The sequence below is a fragment of the Cydia fagiglandana genome, chromosome 2 (assembly GCF_963556715.1).
Source record: "Cydia fagiglandana chromosome 2, ilCydFagi1.1, whole genome shotgun sequence".
NCBI lineage: Eukaryota > Metazoa > Arthropoda > Insecta > Lepidoptera > Tortricidae > Cydia > Cydia fagiglandana.
In genome coordinates this window covers 22,324,381-22,341,013 of record NC_085933.1, presented here as the reverse complement: position 1 = coordinate 22,341,013, position 16,633 = coordinate 22,324,381, and the positions used below count along the sequence as shown (strand labels likewise).

The window sequence follows — 16,633 nt, the reverse complement described above, 5'->3', positions numbered from 1 at the left end:
GCCAACCTTGCCACAACCTAACTTACAAAGAGCCGTATCTCCTTACTAAGCTTTATAGTATATACGATATTCTTTAGACGACTATAGCAATGTCAAGTCAAGCCGTGGGTAGCACTAGCACGCAATGAACCGTTTTGTCTTACAAAACCACTTTGAGGTCACAAAATGGACAAAGGCTGTTTAGATCATACCTAAGATGTTTTTATTGTGTCAAGTTACGAGTACAGCAGCTGTGAGAACGGAATAACACACAAATAATTAGACTAGGAAGTTTCACCTGGAAAGAGCGAGATAGCAGAGCGATAGGGCCCCCTAGACCCATATGGTGGAAAGATTCGCTGGCTAGGGATGAGGTCTTGGTAGCTTAGTTGGCAGAACGGTGGAGTATCGATCCAGGGCCGTGAGTTCACGTCTCACCTAAAGCAGTTTCAAGTAGCATTTTTGCACTTTTAAATTTATTCTAAGCTTAATAGCACAGCGATGTCAGGTAAAAAGCGTGAGCCAAGGTAAAAACAACCTCTTGCTCTAATGATCTTAGGGTGCAAGAGAGAAAAGATACAAAATACATCGTCATTGAAAGTCTTTTATCAACCCCTCAAAAACAGGCCTGATACATATATCAGTCTCATAGACCTGCTTTTATTGCAAAACGACCAAACGTTGTCATTGGAACTTATGCGACCTTAAAAGTCGCCATCCGGTTAAGACGGAAGTCGTCCCTTCACTCTGAACCGTGACCTCCCTGCAAAATATGTAGTACCTACTTAGCTCTATCATGCAGTAGTTATCTACATGTGTGTCGCTTAACGTGTCCCCCAGACATCATCAATGTCATCATGAACATATTTAAGGCGAGGCAAACTGGTAATCTGTGGGGTAGGGTACCTACCATTTTAAATTCTACAGTACCTACCCTACCTATACTGTAGGCGAACAATCGAACGCACGCTCTGTTTGATACCTATTCAGTGTTTTTATTCATACCTCGGCAAAAGCCTTCCAATGGACACTGAACTGATAAGCCCTCGTAAATTTCACTATCCCTCTCCAGAAAACAAGCTTAATCAAAATATTTTAGCCCTTTTAAAAAACCATTCAGCACAAAATCAAAACGATCGTTGTCCAAAAGCCAAAAGATACGATTGCTCATTTTGCGAACTTTAGCCGCTTCGCGCGCTCTATCACCCCTATCATGTCTATGCATAACCCTCATTCAAATTGATTGTTTGTAACCTTGGCTACCCCTCTTATCAACGATTCTACTGAGTCATATCCTGTCACCTGCCTTCGAGGCACCGAACAAGGAACCATTACTTAGGTGGTTGCTCCGTCACACATTACTTATTCAGAAAGGCTTTGTACTGATGAGTTTCTCGTAACTTAAGCACCTACATATAGTGATGGCCCAAATCGAAAAATTTTCAAACCGAATAAGTCGACTCCGATTTAAACCCAAATCGGTTTGCAAACCGATTTGGCCAAGTCGATTTAACTTCTACTTTTTAAGTATCAGTAGTTCAAACCGCTCCGTAGTCTTTGAGTTGAGGAAATTGAATTGTCAATTTTACGCTTTGTTCGATCCGATCGACAGCAAAAATTTTGACTTAAAAGTTTTGTAATATTTTTTTAGTTTTGTTGCGCGGTAAATCACAATTTTATAATTTCTAAAGCTAAAACGGGAAAACACTATACGAGCAAGCAGGAAAGAGCGTGCGGTCTCGTGCGATTTCGTGTCATTGCTGCGAATCGTTGAGTTAGCAAATCGACGCGGCGCAAAACTGCCAAACCGATCCAAGTATACCGCCAAATCAATCGCTTTAAGCCCATGCGAAATTGAACCTTACAACATAAACAATAAGTTTCATTTTACTTTACCTGTAGATACCAAGTTTCGACTCGACTCAATAATGGCGGCAATGTGCATGGCAACATTTTTCTTCGTGGTTTGAAATCGATTTGCGTACATTTTAATCCTCAATATGTCAAATGAAAGTGACGCATCAACAAATATGAAAGGATGCGTTTAGAGCGGGTGAACGTATCTTAAGTCGATTTACGGAACACTCACGTCGATTTAGTCGACTTCAGACCTAAATCGGTTTGAACCGATTTGTGAAGTCGAATCGTAACATCGCTACCTACATACCTGCCTATATGAGAAGCACTTCACCAAAGTGTCGTTCACAATTTCTTACCTTTTATTTTTCTGTAAATATTTGGAGAGTATACTTATATAGAATTTTGGTTGGACAAATTGACACCACTTATCACCGTCGGAACATTTTCTAAAGAATCGAAAGAGTAGCGGTAGAAGGATTCGTAAACAATACTCAGTGCATTTTTCTTTAAGAAATCACCTTGAAGATCTGAAAATGATCACCGGGAGATAAGAAGTCTGCCATTTAAATGTAATTTGTGCGCGTTTTGGTTACCCCTTATCTACTCCAGGGTCCGCTCGACAAGCCTTCCCAAGATTTGGAAAGATATTTCGTACAAATATAGGGTTGAAAAAACTAATTGACACAGGCCAGAATTCAAATATACACGACCTTCGGTTTGAGTGAAACTAAAGTTATTAATTAATCATACCAATTCTCAAATCGTATTGAAAGTTAAAGGTCACGACACCGCTGTAGGACCGAATATTAAATTCCAAAAGGCAAAACTATTGTTAATAACGGCTATAAACCAGTCTACAAAGGTTCGGGGACCTTTCGTGTTAAACCATTGCGATAGAACGATAACTTAAGTAATTGCAAACACGACTGCGATTTATACTACGATTACTGTCGCTAAAGTATGGCACTGTCCTCATTGGAGCAATTTCATAACTTCATAAGTAATAAAAAACTTATAAGGCTAGTTTATTTTAAAATGCATAATTATGCTCAGAAATTGCATTTTTATGTGGGCACCTAAGTACATTTTCCTTATCAGCGAAAAACGACTGGTACCTACCTAAATATCAACATGATGTTTCGTACATAAGCCCGAGAAACTCATGCGAGCCGGGATTCGAACCCAGTTTGAAAAAGATCTTCAATTTTAGCTGCTCAAATGACTTAAAATTGTACTCTTGGGTAACAAAAGTAAACCGTAACTTGTTCCGTGTAAATAAGGAAGACATTAAGAATGTGAAGTCGTTAAACTCGTCTTAATGACTCAACATTATGCGTGACGTATGTTAATTTTGTGCTAACTATTATATATATATAGTATATTTGAAAACTGGTGCGCTGGTGGCCTAGCAGTAAGAGCGTGCGACTTTCAATCCGGAGGTCGCGAGTTCAAACCCCGACCTCGTACCAATAAGTTTTTCGGAACTTATGTAGGAAATATCATTTGATATTTTACCAGTCGCTTTTCGGTGAAGGAAAACATCATAGGGAAACCTGACTAATCCCAATAAGGCCTAGTTTCCAGTCTGGGTTGGAAGCAGAAGGCAGTCGCTTTCGTAAGAACTAGCGCCAATTCATAGGATTAGTTGCCAAGCGGACTCCCATGAGTCATGGCAAAATGCCAAGACAACGCAAGGAAGATTATGATGAAAACTGCTACCTTCACTTTTGACGGAATAGACGCCATCAATGGTCCAAGTTCGTCAGTCACGGAGTCGCACTCACGATTGTCTGTTGTTATGTAAACGATCGAGTTCATATCGAAACCGGTCATAATATTTCTGTGGCCCTAGTGAAAAAGGGTACAACTCTCGCGCAGCTTAGGTGTAATAGGGCATAAGTGTTACTTGGAACTTACGTCCTTTTACAACTGCGCTGTCCGAGACTTGTACCCTTATTCACTAGGGCCACAGATTTATGGTTTTATTCATTGCTTTTAGCAATACGGTTAGTTTTGAATGAATGAGTGAATATAAATATAAATACTTAGGTAAACGTGATGTTGATATGCCGACAATAAAATTCCAATGGAAAACATCAACAAGGTTGCAAAATTTTTTTGGAGAACAGGCCAGAATTTGTAAAATGTAAACGTATTAAATTATACACGTACGCGATATTAGTTAAGATTGTATCTATTTACGATCACACATTTTTCAATCAAATCGCTCTCGTTTCCGGATTATAAAAAAGCTTAAACGTAAAATCCTTATTGAAGCTGTGTGCAAAACGTTATATATATACCTATGCTCCTTTGCGCACTTACAAAAGCGAGCTAAAAGTTAAAACAAACATTACAAAGATTATAGCCTGAAATCAAATTAGTAAATTTTAATTTTTCTTTGCTCATTACCTTTTTTTCTTTGCAGAAAGTGAAAGATGCTACCTCGGAAAAGGAACAGGGGTCTGCTGGCGCTGGCGCTGATGCTGCTGGTGCAGTCTTCTGAACAACATGGCTCTGGAGCACCACCTGGGGTAAGGCTTATCGTTCATGTCAGTTTAAAAACTGTTGATGAAGGCTGGAAAAGAAACAACTGGTCATTGGTCAATGTGGGTAACCCCGGCATATTACAATTTTCTATTGGGAAAATTGTCATAGGAAAAGAACTCTGATGCGTAGGTGTTTAACTATTAAATAAAAAATTCAATAAACACCCTTGAAAAAGAGTTGATACCATAGATTAGTATACTTGATACTCTTCAAACTGCTAAATCGATTTCTATCAATCATAGTTAAGAACAACCACTAGGAAACTCGCTTTCGCGTAATAAAATCGCAAATATGGTTGTATTTAGACGAATTTTACCTAAAATATTTCACAATACAAAGTGGATTTTTTTGCAAAAAACAGAGAGATTTTGACAAAGAGCATATTAAGTATAATCTCTATATACGTTCTACCAAAGAGCATATAATCACTCTACGTTCTACGTTCTACTGGATTTTGATTTATTTCAGTCAACTTGACAACCGGTAGGTAGAGGTAGTAGAGGGACTTCGCTAGAGTTGAACGAAAAAAATTCTGCAACGATTTTGAAGCATAAGCAGTGCCAGTGTTATTTATACGTCATAATTTCATAAAAGTTTGACATTTAAAACAACACTTGCCCTGCTTGTGCTATGAAAATCGTTGCAGACTTATCTTGGTCTCGCTAATATAAACTCTAACTCTATTACAATAAAAGTGGTCGTCAAAAGTCAATCGAACTTATCATCGAAGTTTTGTTGAATATGTAAAGAAGATTTTCGCCAAATAGTTTTATTCTAATTCTTCTAAATTCTGTATTTTTTTATATTTCAGTCGTGCTTAGACCAACTCCCCCGGCATCCCGAGATCGAGCCCCAGACCTCCGTGCCACCCTATGTGGTAGTGACGTCATCGTCCCAAGTCCGACAAGGAGATAAGCTCAGCGTCACCATTGGTAGCCAGCCTGGCGCGCCCGTGCCTATTGGCGGCTTCATACTGCAGGCCAGACAAGTGCAGGTATACTCCATAGAACAGTTCCCTTCTAGACCTTGTGTCCTTACCTGGTGGTGACGTCATCGTCTGAAGTCCGATAGGGGGACAAGCTCAGCGTCGCCATTGGTAGCCAGCCTGGCGCGCCCGTGCCTATTGGCGGCTTCATATTGCAGGCCAGACAAGTGCAGGTATACTCCATAGAACAGTTCCCTTCTAGACCTTGTGTCCTTACCTGGTGGTGACGTCATCGTCTGAAGTCCGATAGGGGGACAAACTCAGCGTCACCATTGGTAGCCAGCCTGGCGCGCCCGTGCCTATTGGCGGCTTCATATTGCAGGCCAGACAAGTGCAGGTATACTCCATAGAACAGTTTCCTTCTAGACCTTGTGTCCTTACCTGGCGGTCTAGCATAAGTTGCGTTCTCTAGATGTATGGAGTCGCGCACGAGAACGCAACTCTTGCTCGGGTCTGGTGGTAACATCAACGTCCCAAGTCCGAATGGGGATAAGCTCAGCGTCACGAATGGCAGCCAGCCTGACGTGACTTCATACTACAGAGGGCCTACCGCGAACCAAGTTCGACGTGTTGCCTCCCTGACACACTTACGAACGAATTTGCAAGTGTGACAGAGAAGCAACGTCGAACGTGATTCGCGGTAAGCCCTCAGGCTAGACAAGTGCATGAAGTGCAGGTACGTTAATGTCATAACTAAAATTAAAGGCCACGAAAACAAGAAGCAAAACTACGATAGCATAAATTACCAGTTAAATAGGTATAATGTAGAATATTATAGAGGAGATCTACGCAGGTATCTCTTTAATCTGTGGATCCAGCCAGCAACCAAACGTAATAGCACCTAACGCAAATGTGCTGTGCATAATAATTATTATTATATTTTTTTATGGCTCCTCTACACGATGGGCCAGCGCCGGCCATTCCAAGGGACGCAGCCATGCGGTAGAATGAGATTGCAATATCACTTGCTCCCTCTAACGCATAAATGTTAAATTAGTCAATAACGAAATTATTATTCCTATAGAATTCCTCCTTTTCTGTCAGAATCCCGACACTATTGTGGGCAAGTTCCTGACAGTCCCTGATCCCGAGGACACGCAGATCATCAGCTGCCGCGGCGAGAACGACACTGTAACACACTCCAACCCTAAGGAGAAGCCGGCGCAGACTTTCCTATGGCAAGCACCAACTGACTTCCTTGGTGGAATCGAATTCAGGTAAACATTCTTAGCTCGAATATTGTCGTGGCAGCAGAAAATCGCTCGCCTTAAGCACAAGCCAGTAGGTACGCCTGTAGGTACAGACTTACAACACTTTTGAATGAGATGAGAATGTGCTAGTATGGTGGTGCTGGTGAGGAAACAGTGATAGTTCTTAGGGAGATTATACTGAGTTGATGACAGTAGGTAGGTGATTGTCGGCAGCATCTTTTGTTTTGCATGCTGGCACGGGGCGTGCAAACCACAAGGTGCCGTTTGTGGTTGTTCCTACGTTCAGTCAGTAACGGAGTCGTAAATTGCTTTACCAAATCGAGCGTAGACGACGAAATCTTAATTTTTATACCTCCTGCTGTACCTAAAAAAGCCAGAGATCCTTTGGACCAGTTCTTTATCATGGTTGACAGCATATCTCAAAATAGTAGAAACGACAAGGTCGCAGTGTACTTTTACTTGAGTCAAATTCCACATACCGCTTTGTTTCACCCAAACACGGAACCGGAGAATTCCGTACAAAATTCGCAAACCGCTCAAGAATCAAGGTTGAAAGACCTGACCTTGGCAAGTGATATAACCGTGAACTACAATAGTCACGCCTGTTACTTATAATGACTCAACAGTGAAAAAAGTTGGTGAGGTGTTTCGGGAGCGATTAGTATTGGTATCTAACATCACGCAACGAGCATGAGATTCTTGCATGCAATTGCTGTAGCCACGATGACAATGGTTTATCGACATCACTGGAAAAAAAACCGGGATGATGAGATGATGAACAAAAGATCACATTATTATTTCCATACCTAAATTATTTAATCGAAAGTTACGATTGGTATTTTCTGTAAACCCTTTGTCACTTGGCCAGGTTCCAGTTCTCCAAACTTATGATAGATATGATGGTGTGAGCCACTTCCAGATATAGGTATAGGTATAGAACGTACGCACGTTATATTTGCTACAAAAAAATATGTTATATTTCAGAGCAACAGTAGCACAAAGCTACGCGACCTTCTGGAAGAATGTGGAATCGGCAGTGGTTGAAGTGGTGACTCCAGACACCGTGGTCACCACTACGGCTGTGCCCGCTACCACTCAGAGGACCACTGTGGCTCCTCCTGTCGTTATGGAGTCTAAGGTAACTTAAATATACCTACAGCAGAGCTTTCTGCCTTCTACGTTCTGTATTCCGATAAGTGGAACCAATTTATTAACTAACAATTCGGAGGCTAAAAGAAACCGTTGCCTGAAATATTAGTCGAAGTAATTGTAATTTCTCTATTCCAGCCAAGAGCAGTTCCTACCCAACTCGACACCATTTACCAGGGTTGTGCCGAGACTAAGCTCTGCTACGGAGTGCCCCAGAACTGCCTCAACGCGGGCAACTGCAAGGCCGTCGTGGCTGTCTTCGTCGCTGGCGACAAATACACCTTCGAGATCCAGGGAACGGACAACCCTAAATACGTCGCTACTGCTCTGAGCATGGACAACAAGATGGGAGACGATAGTGCTATGGAATGCGTCAGAAACGACAACGGAAGAGTCAGCCTCTTCACATCCTGGACATACCCTAAAGAGGAGCCCTACGTGCGAAGATCTGACTCGCCTCAGGACATTGTTCAGCTTTTAGAGTCTTCTGTGATCGATGGGAAGCTGTATTGCAAGTTCACGAGAGATGTGGAATCCAAAGTTATGGGACAGACGTTCAATTTGGCTACGACGAAGTACAACTTGATGGTGGTTTCTGGAGATAGTATGAAAGGTAATTTTTATTCTGCTTTTTGGGTAATAAAAGGATTTTTTTCCTGGCTAGTCTTCAAGTCTTTGCGCTTTTTCTTCTAACATTTTTTTAAGAGTCCTGTCCATTCACACTAACCGTCATCAATAGCCTAAACAAGAAAAAAAGAAAAAACACTACCAACAGCAATTGGTAACGGAGCTAAGTTTGGTTTCCAATTTGACCTTTGAACTCTCTTTTATACTTTACCCTCGGGCTTGAATCATATTCTTCTAATCCATACTTACTTACTCATAAAAAAAGTTTTCCAAGTTGTACCCAAAAATTTACAGCTTCATGAGAGTAATGATAATTAATAGCATGACCTAATAACATGTACCTATTGTTCTGCCCACAGACCCCGAGCGAGTAGGCTTCCACAGCCTCGCGTACGAGTCGACGGGCGAGCCACTCGCCCTGTCAAGTGTGGGTGCCGCCGCGGGAGCCTCCAAGCTGCTGCTCAAATTGCACGGGAGCTTCATGATCGCCGCCTGGCTGGGAAGCGCTTCACTGGGCATTTTACTGGCACGGTCAGTTTTTTTTACTACGACGGTGACATCGACCGTAACGTACTAGTGCTCGACATGCTAATGCCCAATAAATGACACCATGCTGTCACCTCTATTGACAATGACTTACTGGGACCGCGTCGAGCAATGGTGCTTTGCATTTACCTTACGGCTCAGCTGATGGTACGGACACAAGACACAACACACTTGCACCTCGAAATAGAAGGGTACAAGGAGTCACTGCATTGACCAGAAGTTTGAAACAAATGTAGAATTGTCTCTCTCACAGTTAAACCCTCACCATCGCCCAGTGACGAAGTATCCAAATAACTCAATTGCGTGCTTAATTATTTAAAAGTCAATGACTATTACTGTATTTTGACAATTCTTGGAAATGATGAAAGATTATCTTTCCACCGCGATCCTGGCTCGACAAATCCGGCTCGGAGGACCATAGTCATTTTTGTTTTATTATTGTTACAGGTATTTCAGACAGACGTGGGTCGGAAAGCAGCTAGGCGGAAAGGACATTTGGTTCGCCGTGAGTACTTTCAGTATCTTCATTAGTTTGTCACTTTCTCGACAATCTTGATCTTGAAGAACCTTATTTCATTATTTATTTATACTTTGCTGCATAAAAGAAAAACTTAGTGTACAAAAAGCGAACTTAATGCCATGACGCATTCTCTACTATAGTCAACATATGAGTCTATCATATCAGCCGAAAAGACATCCACTGCTGGACATTGGTATCCCTCAAGAATATCCATAAACGACCGATCGGATGCTACCCTCATCCAAAAGGTCACTGCAATTTTGCCGATAATCTGTCTACCATGTTGGAATCCTTCTCTGGCTGCGTCTTCCAATTTCTAAAATATAGATACGTATTTCATGGGCCATGTCAATTGGCCTGATGACAAATTTTGAAATCCCTTTAATATTGTCGGTACACTTTTATTGGTTCCGAAAAATACAATATTTCAGCTATACTCATAAGATTTAACATAAATAATTGCATTTTATTATAGCCAGTTTAAACCTCGCGCGAAAACGCCTCGCACGCCATTTGTGACGTCATAAATTATGGTGTTAGACATTGGTTACATACTTACAGTTACGAATTTCCCTTGAATCCGAATGATATTGTTAATTCAGCACCATATATTACGATTAGGGATGATAAATACATTACAAAAATTGTTCACAATAAGTCATTTTATACAAAGACTCTCACACGGTTGCAATTTAAGATGAATTATTTAGATACATGTAAATTTTGAGTGAAAATCACCGAGCCCGGTTTTACTTTTAAATTTTTTATTTTTTCTAGTTACGACAGCCAACATGGCAATGATAGTTCCATTCAGCCAAATAATTAAAAAAGTTTTTTGGTGAAATATCGTATTATTTAGCATTTTATTTATATAATAACAAATAAATATTTACTTTATATCGTGTAATAATATTTTTTGGACGTAATAAATGTTTAGTGGCGAAACAATATTTTTTTTGAACCTCCAAACTCTTTGGCGAGTACGTAATGGATTACAGTCAATGAGGTTGTCTATGTTGCTCTAAGAAATATGTCATGCATTGATGACGTCAACTCTTACGTCGCCTCTGATTGGTGTTTTAGTCAAAATGGCCGAGTGGAGAATTTCGCACTTTTATTTTATTGAATATATTAATAATCCTAATGTTTATACTGAGATTGGGCCATTTTTTAGAATCATATTAACATATACGTTTCTTTGAAACCATTATTTCCATGATTCTTTGTTACTGTCATCAGGCCAATTTGAAAATTGTCCGTGTTTTGTCAACAGTACCACCGAATGCTGATGGTGCTGACGTGGCTGCTGACCGTGACTGGGTTCATCCTGATCCTAGTAGAAGTTGGCGGCTGGTCCACTACAGGAGACAACCCTCACGCCATCACCGGCATCGTTACAGTTGTTCTGTGCTTTATACAGCCCATCGGTTAGTATCCCCTACCCTACTAAGCATTTAAAATATCAACGCCACAAACGCTTATAGTGGTTGTTTGGTGTTTGCAGTACCTATACGCAAAAGTCAAAAACTGACCATCGGTAAACCATCTAACTATAAAACTCCCTGTGGGAATCGAACATATAAGCGGAATAGATGCTCGTTACGACCCGATTTTTGAGGATCTTCATCTAGGAGCACCGACTGCTGCACCGCCTTTAAGGATGACTCACGTTTGACCGGGCCGTGTCCAGGCCGTAGCTTCCAGCGCATCGTTTTCTATGGAAAGCATCACGTGATCACCTGTCATGTCATATAGAAAAGTAAGCCCCGGAACCTCCGGCCCGGTCTAACTTGAGTCATCCTTTACTGATCAAGCGCGCACGTGTACACACGACGTATTAATTAATATATCGGTAAACCTTGGGCCAAATTCGACATGTAGAACTGTCAGATTTCGCATCGACGTCAAATCAACAGTTGATTTTATTGCATACTGAGTGTTGATTCCATCAACGGTGGATAATATCATTTGATACAACCAAAACTCAACTCTAAACTAAGGGTGGTTGGGTTTGGTTTGCTTGTCACCCTAACTGAGGATTGTTCATGTCAAATTTTGACATTGTACGTATTCGAGAACTTATGATTTTTCCCACATCAACGGGAGATCAACACGATACGTCAAACGTCGCTTGTCGAATAGGGGTCCTTATGTTTGGAATAACGTTTGTGTACGAATTGTCACTAAACCCTGTGGACGATGGTACTGCCTACTCGTAGATATTTGTTAGAAATAGACTTCTGTTTGTATGTCTGACAGGTTATGGACCTTTAAAAGGTACCCCCTGACGCATCATGACGTGAGATTTGTACTATTTGTATATTTGGCGCCATTTTTATTTAACTAAATAAAAACACGATCATGCAATAACTGTTTTTGTTCTCTTTGCAGGTGCTTACTTCAGGCCACACCCTGGAACTAAGAAGAGGCCTATCTTCAACTGGGTGCACTGGCTATTTGGCAACGCCGCCCACATTTTAGGCAGTAAGTTTATTTTAGCTACTATACTAGACCATATCGTCCTTAAACCCATCACACAAAAACTTGCCAGTTGAATTTGAAATCAATAGTGAAGGAAATATAGTTGAATTTCTTTTGTTATGGAATCGAACGAAACAATAGAAATGCATCTCTGTTCCAATTGAAAATGGTTTAAATTACAATTAGTACTACGGGTAGGGCCGTGGGTCTTCCGAGGCTATGAGGACTTCGATCAGATTTGCTGCTGTTGCTGTCCCTCCTTAACGCATATTAGGTTATCTTTCGTCTCAGCGTGTAATATATAGCGACTCATGTCATTCACATACAGCAGGGCTCGGCAATCCAGAATCTGGCGGCGTAGCACGGTCGCGTTTTTATCCCTTGTCGCCATGCCTGTCACGTTCTAACAAGTATGTAAGTGCGAAAGGGACGCGCATAGTGATAGTCGATAAAAATGTAACCGTGCTGCGCCCGCAGGAATCTCAAAAGGCTATAACTGTCCAAAAAGTGTTAATTTTTAGGGTTCCGTACCCAAAGGGTAAAACGGGACCCTATTACTAAGACTTCGCTGTCCGTCCGTCCGTCCGTCCGTCTGTCACCAGGCTGTATCTCACGAACCGTGATAGTTGAATTTTTCACAGATGATGTATTTCTGTTGCCGCTATAACAACAAATACTAAAAACAGAATAAAATAAAGATTTAAATGGGGCTCCCATACAACAAACGTGATTTTTGACCAAAGTTAAGCAACGTCGGGAGTGGTCAGTACTTGGATGGGTGACCGTTTTTTTTTGCATTATGGTACGGAACCCTTCGTGCGCGAGTCCGACTCGCACTTGCCCGGTTTTTTTGGGTGTGTCGAAGAGTCAGTATCGCACGTATCTCTATTAGGCTGTCTCAAGCGGCTCACAAGGCTTGGTTTGCCGACCCCTGTCCTACACTACTTTTCCTGTTACAGTCGCAACGATCTTCCTGGCGGTGTACCTTCAGAAGGCGGAGCTCCCTCCGTGGAGCGTGTTCGTGCTGGCGGCCTTCGTCGCTTTCCACGTCATCATGCATGTCGTGCTTTCCGTAAGTTCAATATTACTCTGATATAACTAAAGGGACTGATTTAGCAACAAATCGGATCCGATTTTTGATATCACAACATTAGATCGATCAATTGAATTCGTTGCACCTTAGTCGGCAATGTATCAAAAAATGCTTGGGAATTTCTGCAAAGGTTTGTGTTAGTAGATGCTTGAAACCTACGCTGATAGCTTATGTAAGCCCTAGTTAACTCTTTATGACGGTTGGTGATGGTGGTTCAAGTTACGCTGTAGTTTTGTAGTAGATAGAAAGTAGCTTAGTTTGGGACTAATCTTTATGTGGTGTGTAAACGGTGGTGTTATTCCAGCTAACTGTGTGCGTGTCGGAGGGCAAGATCAGCCGCAGTCCCGTGAACGTGTTCCCTATGAAGGACATGATGGGACAGCAGCGGCAGGCCTCGCAGGTCGACAGGAGCATCGACGCACCGGTAAGCACCACTGTTACACTGAAGTCATAGGTTCGGTACCCCTGAGCAAGCGTTATAAATAAGACCGAAGGTGGCACATCTCAGCTCAGTTCGCCTGGAGAATCGACGCACCGGTAAACACTGTTACACTGATGTCATAGGTTGGGTACCCCTGAGAAAGCGTTATAAATAAGACCGAAGGTTGCACATCTCAGCTATAATCGCAGTTCGGCCGGAGAATCGACGTGCTGGTAAGTCGGTATACGTACATCCAGTCAGCTGTGGGTTGTGTACCCCTGAAAGAACGTTACAGTCAGAACAAGATAAGTCAGTAACGATTTTGATAGCACACACACTGCAAGTGTTAGGTAGGTTGTACGTCATAATTTCATAGAAGTTTAACGTTTAAAATAACACTTGCACTGCGTGTGCTATCAAAATCGTTGCAAACTTGTCATGGGGCCAAATTCGACATGTACAACTGTCAGATTTCGCATCCACGTCAAATCAACAGTTGATTTTATTGCATACTAAGTGTTGATTCCATCAACGGTGGATAATATCATTTGGTACAACCAAAACTCAACTCTAAACTATGGGTGGTTCGGTTTGGTCTGCTTGTCACCCTAACTGTGGATTGTTAATGTCAAATGTTGACATTGTACGTATTCGAGAACTTATGATTTTTCCCACATCAACGGGAGATCAACACGATACGTCAAACGTCGCTTGTCGAATAGGGGTCATGGTCGAATTCTATAAATATGACTGAAGGTAGTTATTTTATTATAATTATAGTAAGTATCCACTTTAGTAATGCATGGTATGTATAATCGCCGTATTCGCTATGTACGCCCGCTTAGCGGCTATTGGCCACATTAATATATGCACACCGCGTTTTTTAACGCGCCCGCCGTCGACGCGCATTTGTATCGATATACACATGCAAGTCTGATTGTAGCTTGTATATCTTTACACACCTACATCCTATTAGAACTTATGTCGCAGTGTGCATAGAACCTAACAGTTGTGGCGGCCACCAGCGCGTACGGCTTAAGGGGCCAACTGATTAACAGTTCATCAGTGGACCCCTTAAGGCAGCGGTCGGCAACCTTTTAGTAGCCAAGGGCCACATAGCAGTCAACGAAGTGGTCCCGGGCCGCACTTTGTTAATATGTATGACTTTATCAGACATTGTCATTTGTCAATATTACATACAAAATAGGGAGGGAGGCTCGCGGGCCGCTGGTTGCCGGCCGCTGCCATAAAGCACGAAAGATAAATACTAAATTCTATGCCTTGTATTATAATTTCAGTTCTCCAGCTTCCGTCGACTGCTCCTCGGCATCTACGCGCCCATAATCCTCATATTCGTCGTGGCCATGATCTGCCTAGTCGCCCTCGCGCCCATCGGAGACACCTACAACACCATCATGGGAGCTTGAACCTTAATACGTTAGCGATAAGATTAATTTAAGGTTGAAAATGTAAAGCACACTTAGCCTTTCACAATTCAGCTTAAAGTACACATTCAATTTTGAACCTTGGCAAGCTTGGTTTTAGGTTTAAAATGTTGAACATAGGTACTTGAACTTTGTCAAAGTGAGATTCGATATTTTTTTTGTTCCACTGCCGAGTTCCGATATTTACCCTTAAATTGTATTTTTTTATGACAGTTTTAAACGTGGTTGTAGTCTGCAACCACGACTTGTAGATTTTCAAATAATATTAAGATAGCGTCTGCTAAAGTTGCAAACCTCGTAACTCATTTCAAGGAAATTAGTAATTGCTACCTTAGCCAACAATACCTAAAGTCGTGAACCTCGTAATCCCTCCGGAGGAGTTACGAGCTTTTCGACTTTAGCCGATGAATTAGGTACTTGCTCAGTTATGAATCCGTCCTTAAATAAAATTCAATGTTAGATATAGGTAATAGGTGTATTATATTATAAAACTTTAGAAACATTTTCAATATTGTGAGGTAGTAAAAAATATCAACATAAAATTTCCACAATTCTCTTGTTGGTTTAATAAGGAATTATTTAACTTTTTATTAATTTATACGTTAAATGTTGCATTTTGTGGTTGTGCGTCAACTTGTGCAACTTGTGTGAATGTTTCATGAAGTTCATTGATATAATATTGTAATTTTATCACAATTTGTAATTAAATAGTCAATGAAGTCATATTTCTTAAAAGTTATTACTTAGATTAAAGTAATAACTTTAAGAAATATTACTAAGTATTTACGATTATAACGAAAATAAACAGTATTCAGTTAGTGTTTATAAAATGAACAATTTTTATCGTATTTTAGAGCAGATTTTACTCTGGAATATTTATTTATATGTATGGTGCAATTTGAATCTCTAATAGTGAATAAGTAACAAATAAAGTTATATTAATTAAAGGTCACTTTCGTAATGAAACTGCCATAATCAATTGGTATATACAAATCACAGATTACTCTATAATTTATTTACTTCAATTAATTTGTTTCTCAATAATTTACTTACTTTTCTTATTTTTAAAATTTATAAGTATTACATGTACTATTCTGGTACCCTTTCCTTTTTCTGGAACCTTACTTCTTCTAATTAAAATGTTTATACTCTCAATATACACGGAGGATTCTTGTTTAAATTAAATACAAAAACTGACACTGCCATTTTGTGTAAGTGGCCAATATTTTTATTAGTCATTTCAGTGATTTTATGCTCCAATACTGTACAATAGATTTTTGGAAAGATATATATTGTAAATATTTGTTTATACAAAATTAAACAAAAATTAAAATGTATAAACTGTATTATTTTTCCAATTTTCCTCTATAACAAGGTAGCCCTTCCATTTAACTGACAATGAGACGGTTTGTAAGGTAATGGATGTTTTCTAATACATTACTTAGTTTTTTTCTAGTGAGACAGCCTTTAACAACATCATAATCAGCCAAAATAACTTCTCACAATAGGCCAAGAAATAAGAAGTTATAGAGGGAAATGCTAGGAACACAATTTTTGACTCCGTAACTTTGTTTGGACTAGTTAGGAGATGAACATATCAAAAGTCCCCGGCCGTAGCCCCGGTGCTGGGGGGGAGAGGGGGGAAAGAAGGTCTCATTTTTCGGTTTTTCACTAATATCTTGGAAACTTTGCGTCTTAGCGACATGACTACTGAGACAAACTAAAAGCTGATAAAATTTGTTACAAGTTTTATTCAGTCAAGTTTT

At 40.5% G+C, this 16,633-nt stretch overlaps 1 protein-coding gene across 3 annotated transcripts in view; it reads left to right on the top strand.

Annotated features, from left to right (window-relative positions):
• LOC134678579 (putative ferric-chelate reductase 1 homolog) overlaps nucleotides 1–16,173 on the top strand; it is a 50,085-nt gene extending 33,912 nt beyond the window's left edge. For 2 of the 3 annotated variants that reach the window (XM_063537203.1, XM_063537212.1), the window contains exons 2-13: nucleotides 4,268–4,373; nucleotides 5,201–5,383; nucleotides 6,419–6,591; nucleotides 7,570–7,723; nucleotides 7,873–8,347; nucleotides 8,721–8,892; nucleotides 9,355–9,412; nucleotides 10,701–10,854; nucleotides 11,819–11,911; nucleotides 12,868–12,980; nucleotides 13,306–13,425; nucleotides 14,721–16,165. In XM_063537203.1, the coding sequence (XP_063393273.1) occupies nucleotides 4,278–4,373; nucleotides 5,201–5,383; nucleotides 6,419–6,591; nucleotides 7,570–7,723; nucleotides 7,873–8,347; nucleotides 8,721–8,892; nucleotides 9,355–9,412; nucleotides 10,701–10,854; nucleotides 11,819–11,911; nucleotides 12,868–12,980; nucleotides 13,306–13,425; nucleotides 14,721–14,849 (1,920 nt within the window). In that variant the 5' untranslated portion in view covers nucleotides 4,268–4,277 and the 3' untranslated portion in view covers nucleotides 14,850–16,165. Of the gene's footprint in view, nucleotides 1–4,267; nucleotides 4,374–5,200; nucleotides 5,384–6,418; nucleotides 6,592–7,569; nucleotides 7,724–7,872; nucleotides 8,348–8,720; nucleotides 8,893–9,354; nucleotides 9,413–10,700; nucleotides 10,855–11,818; nucleotides 11,912–12,867; nucleotides 12,981–13,305; nucleotides 13,426–14,720 lie in introns of all 3 variants that reach the window. The other variant, XM_063537216.1, reaches the window with a different exon arrangement.
• The last annotated feature ends 460 nt before the right edge of the window (nucleotides 16,174–16,633 follow it).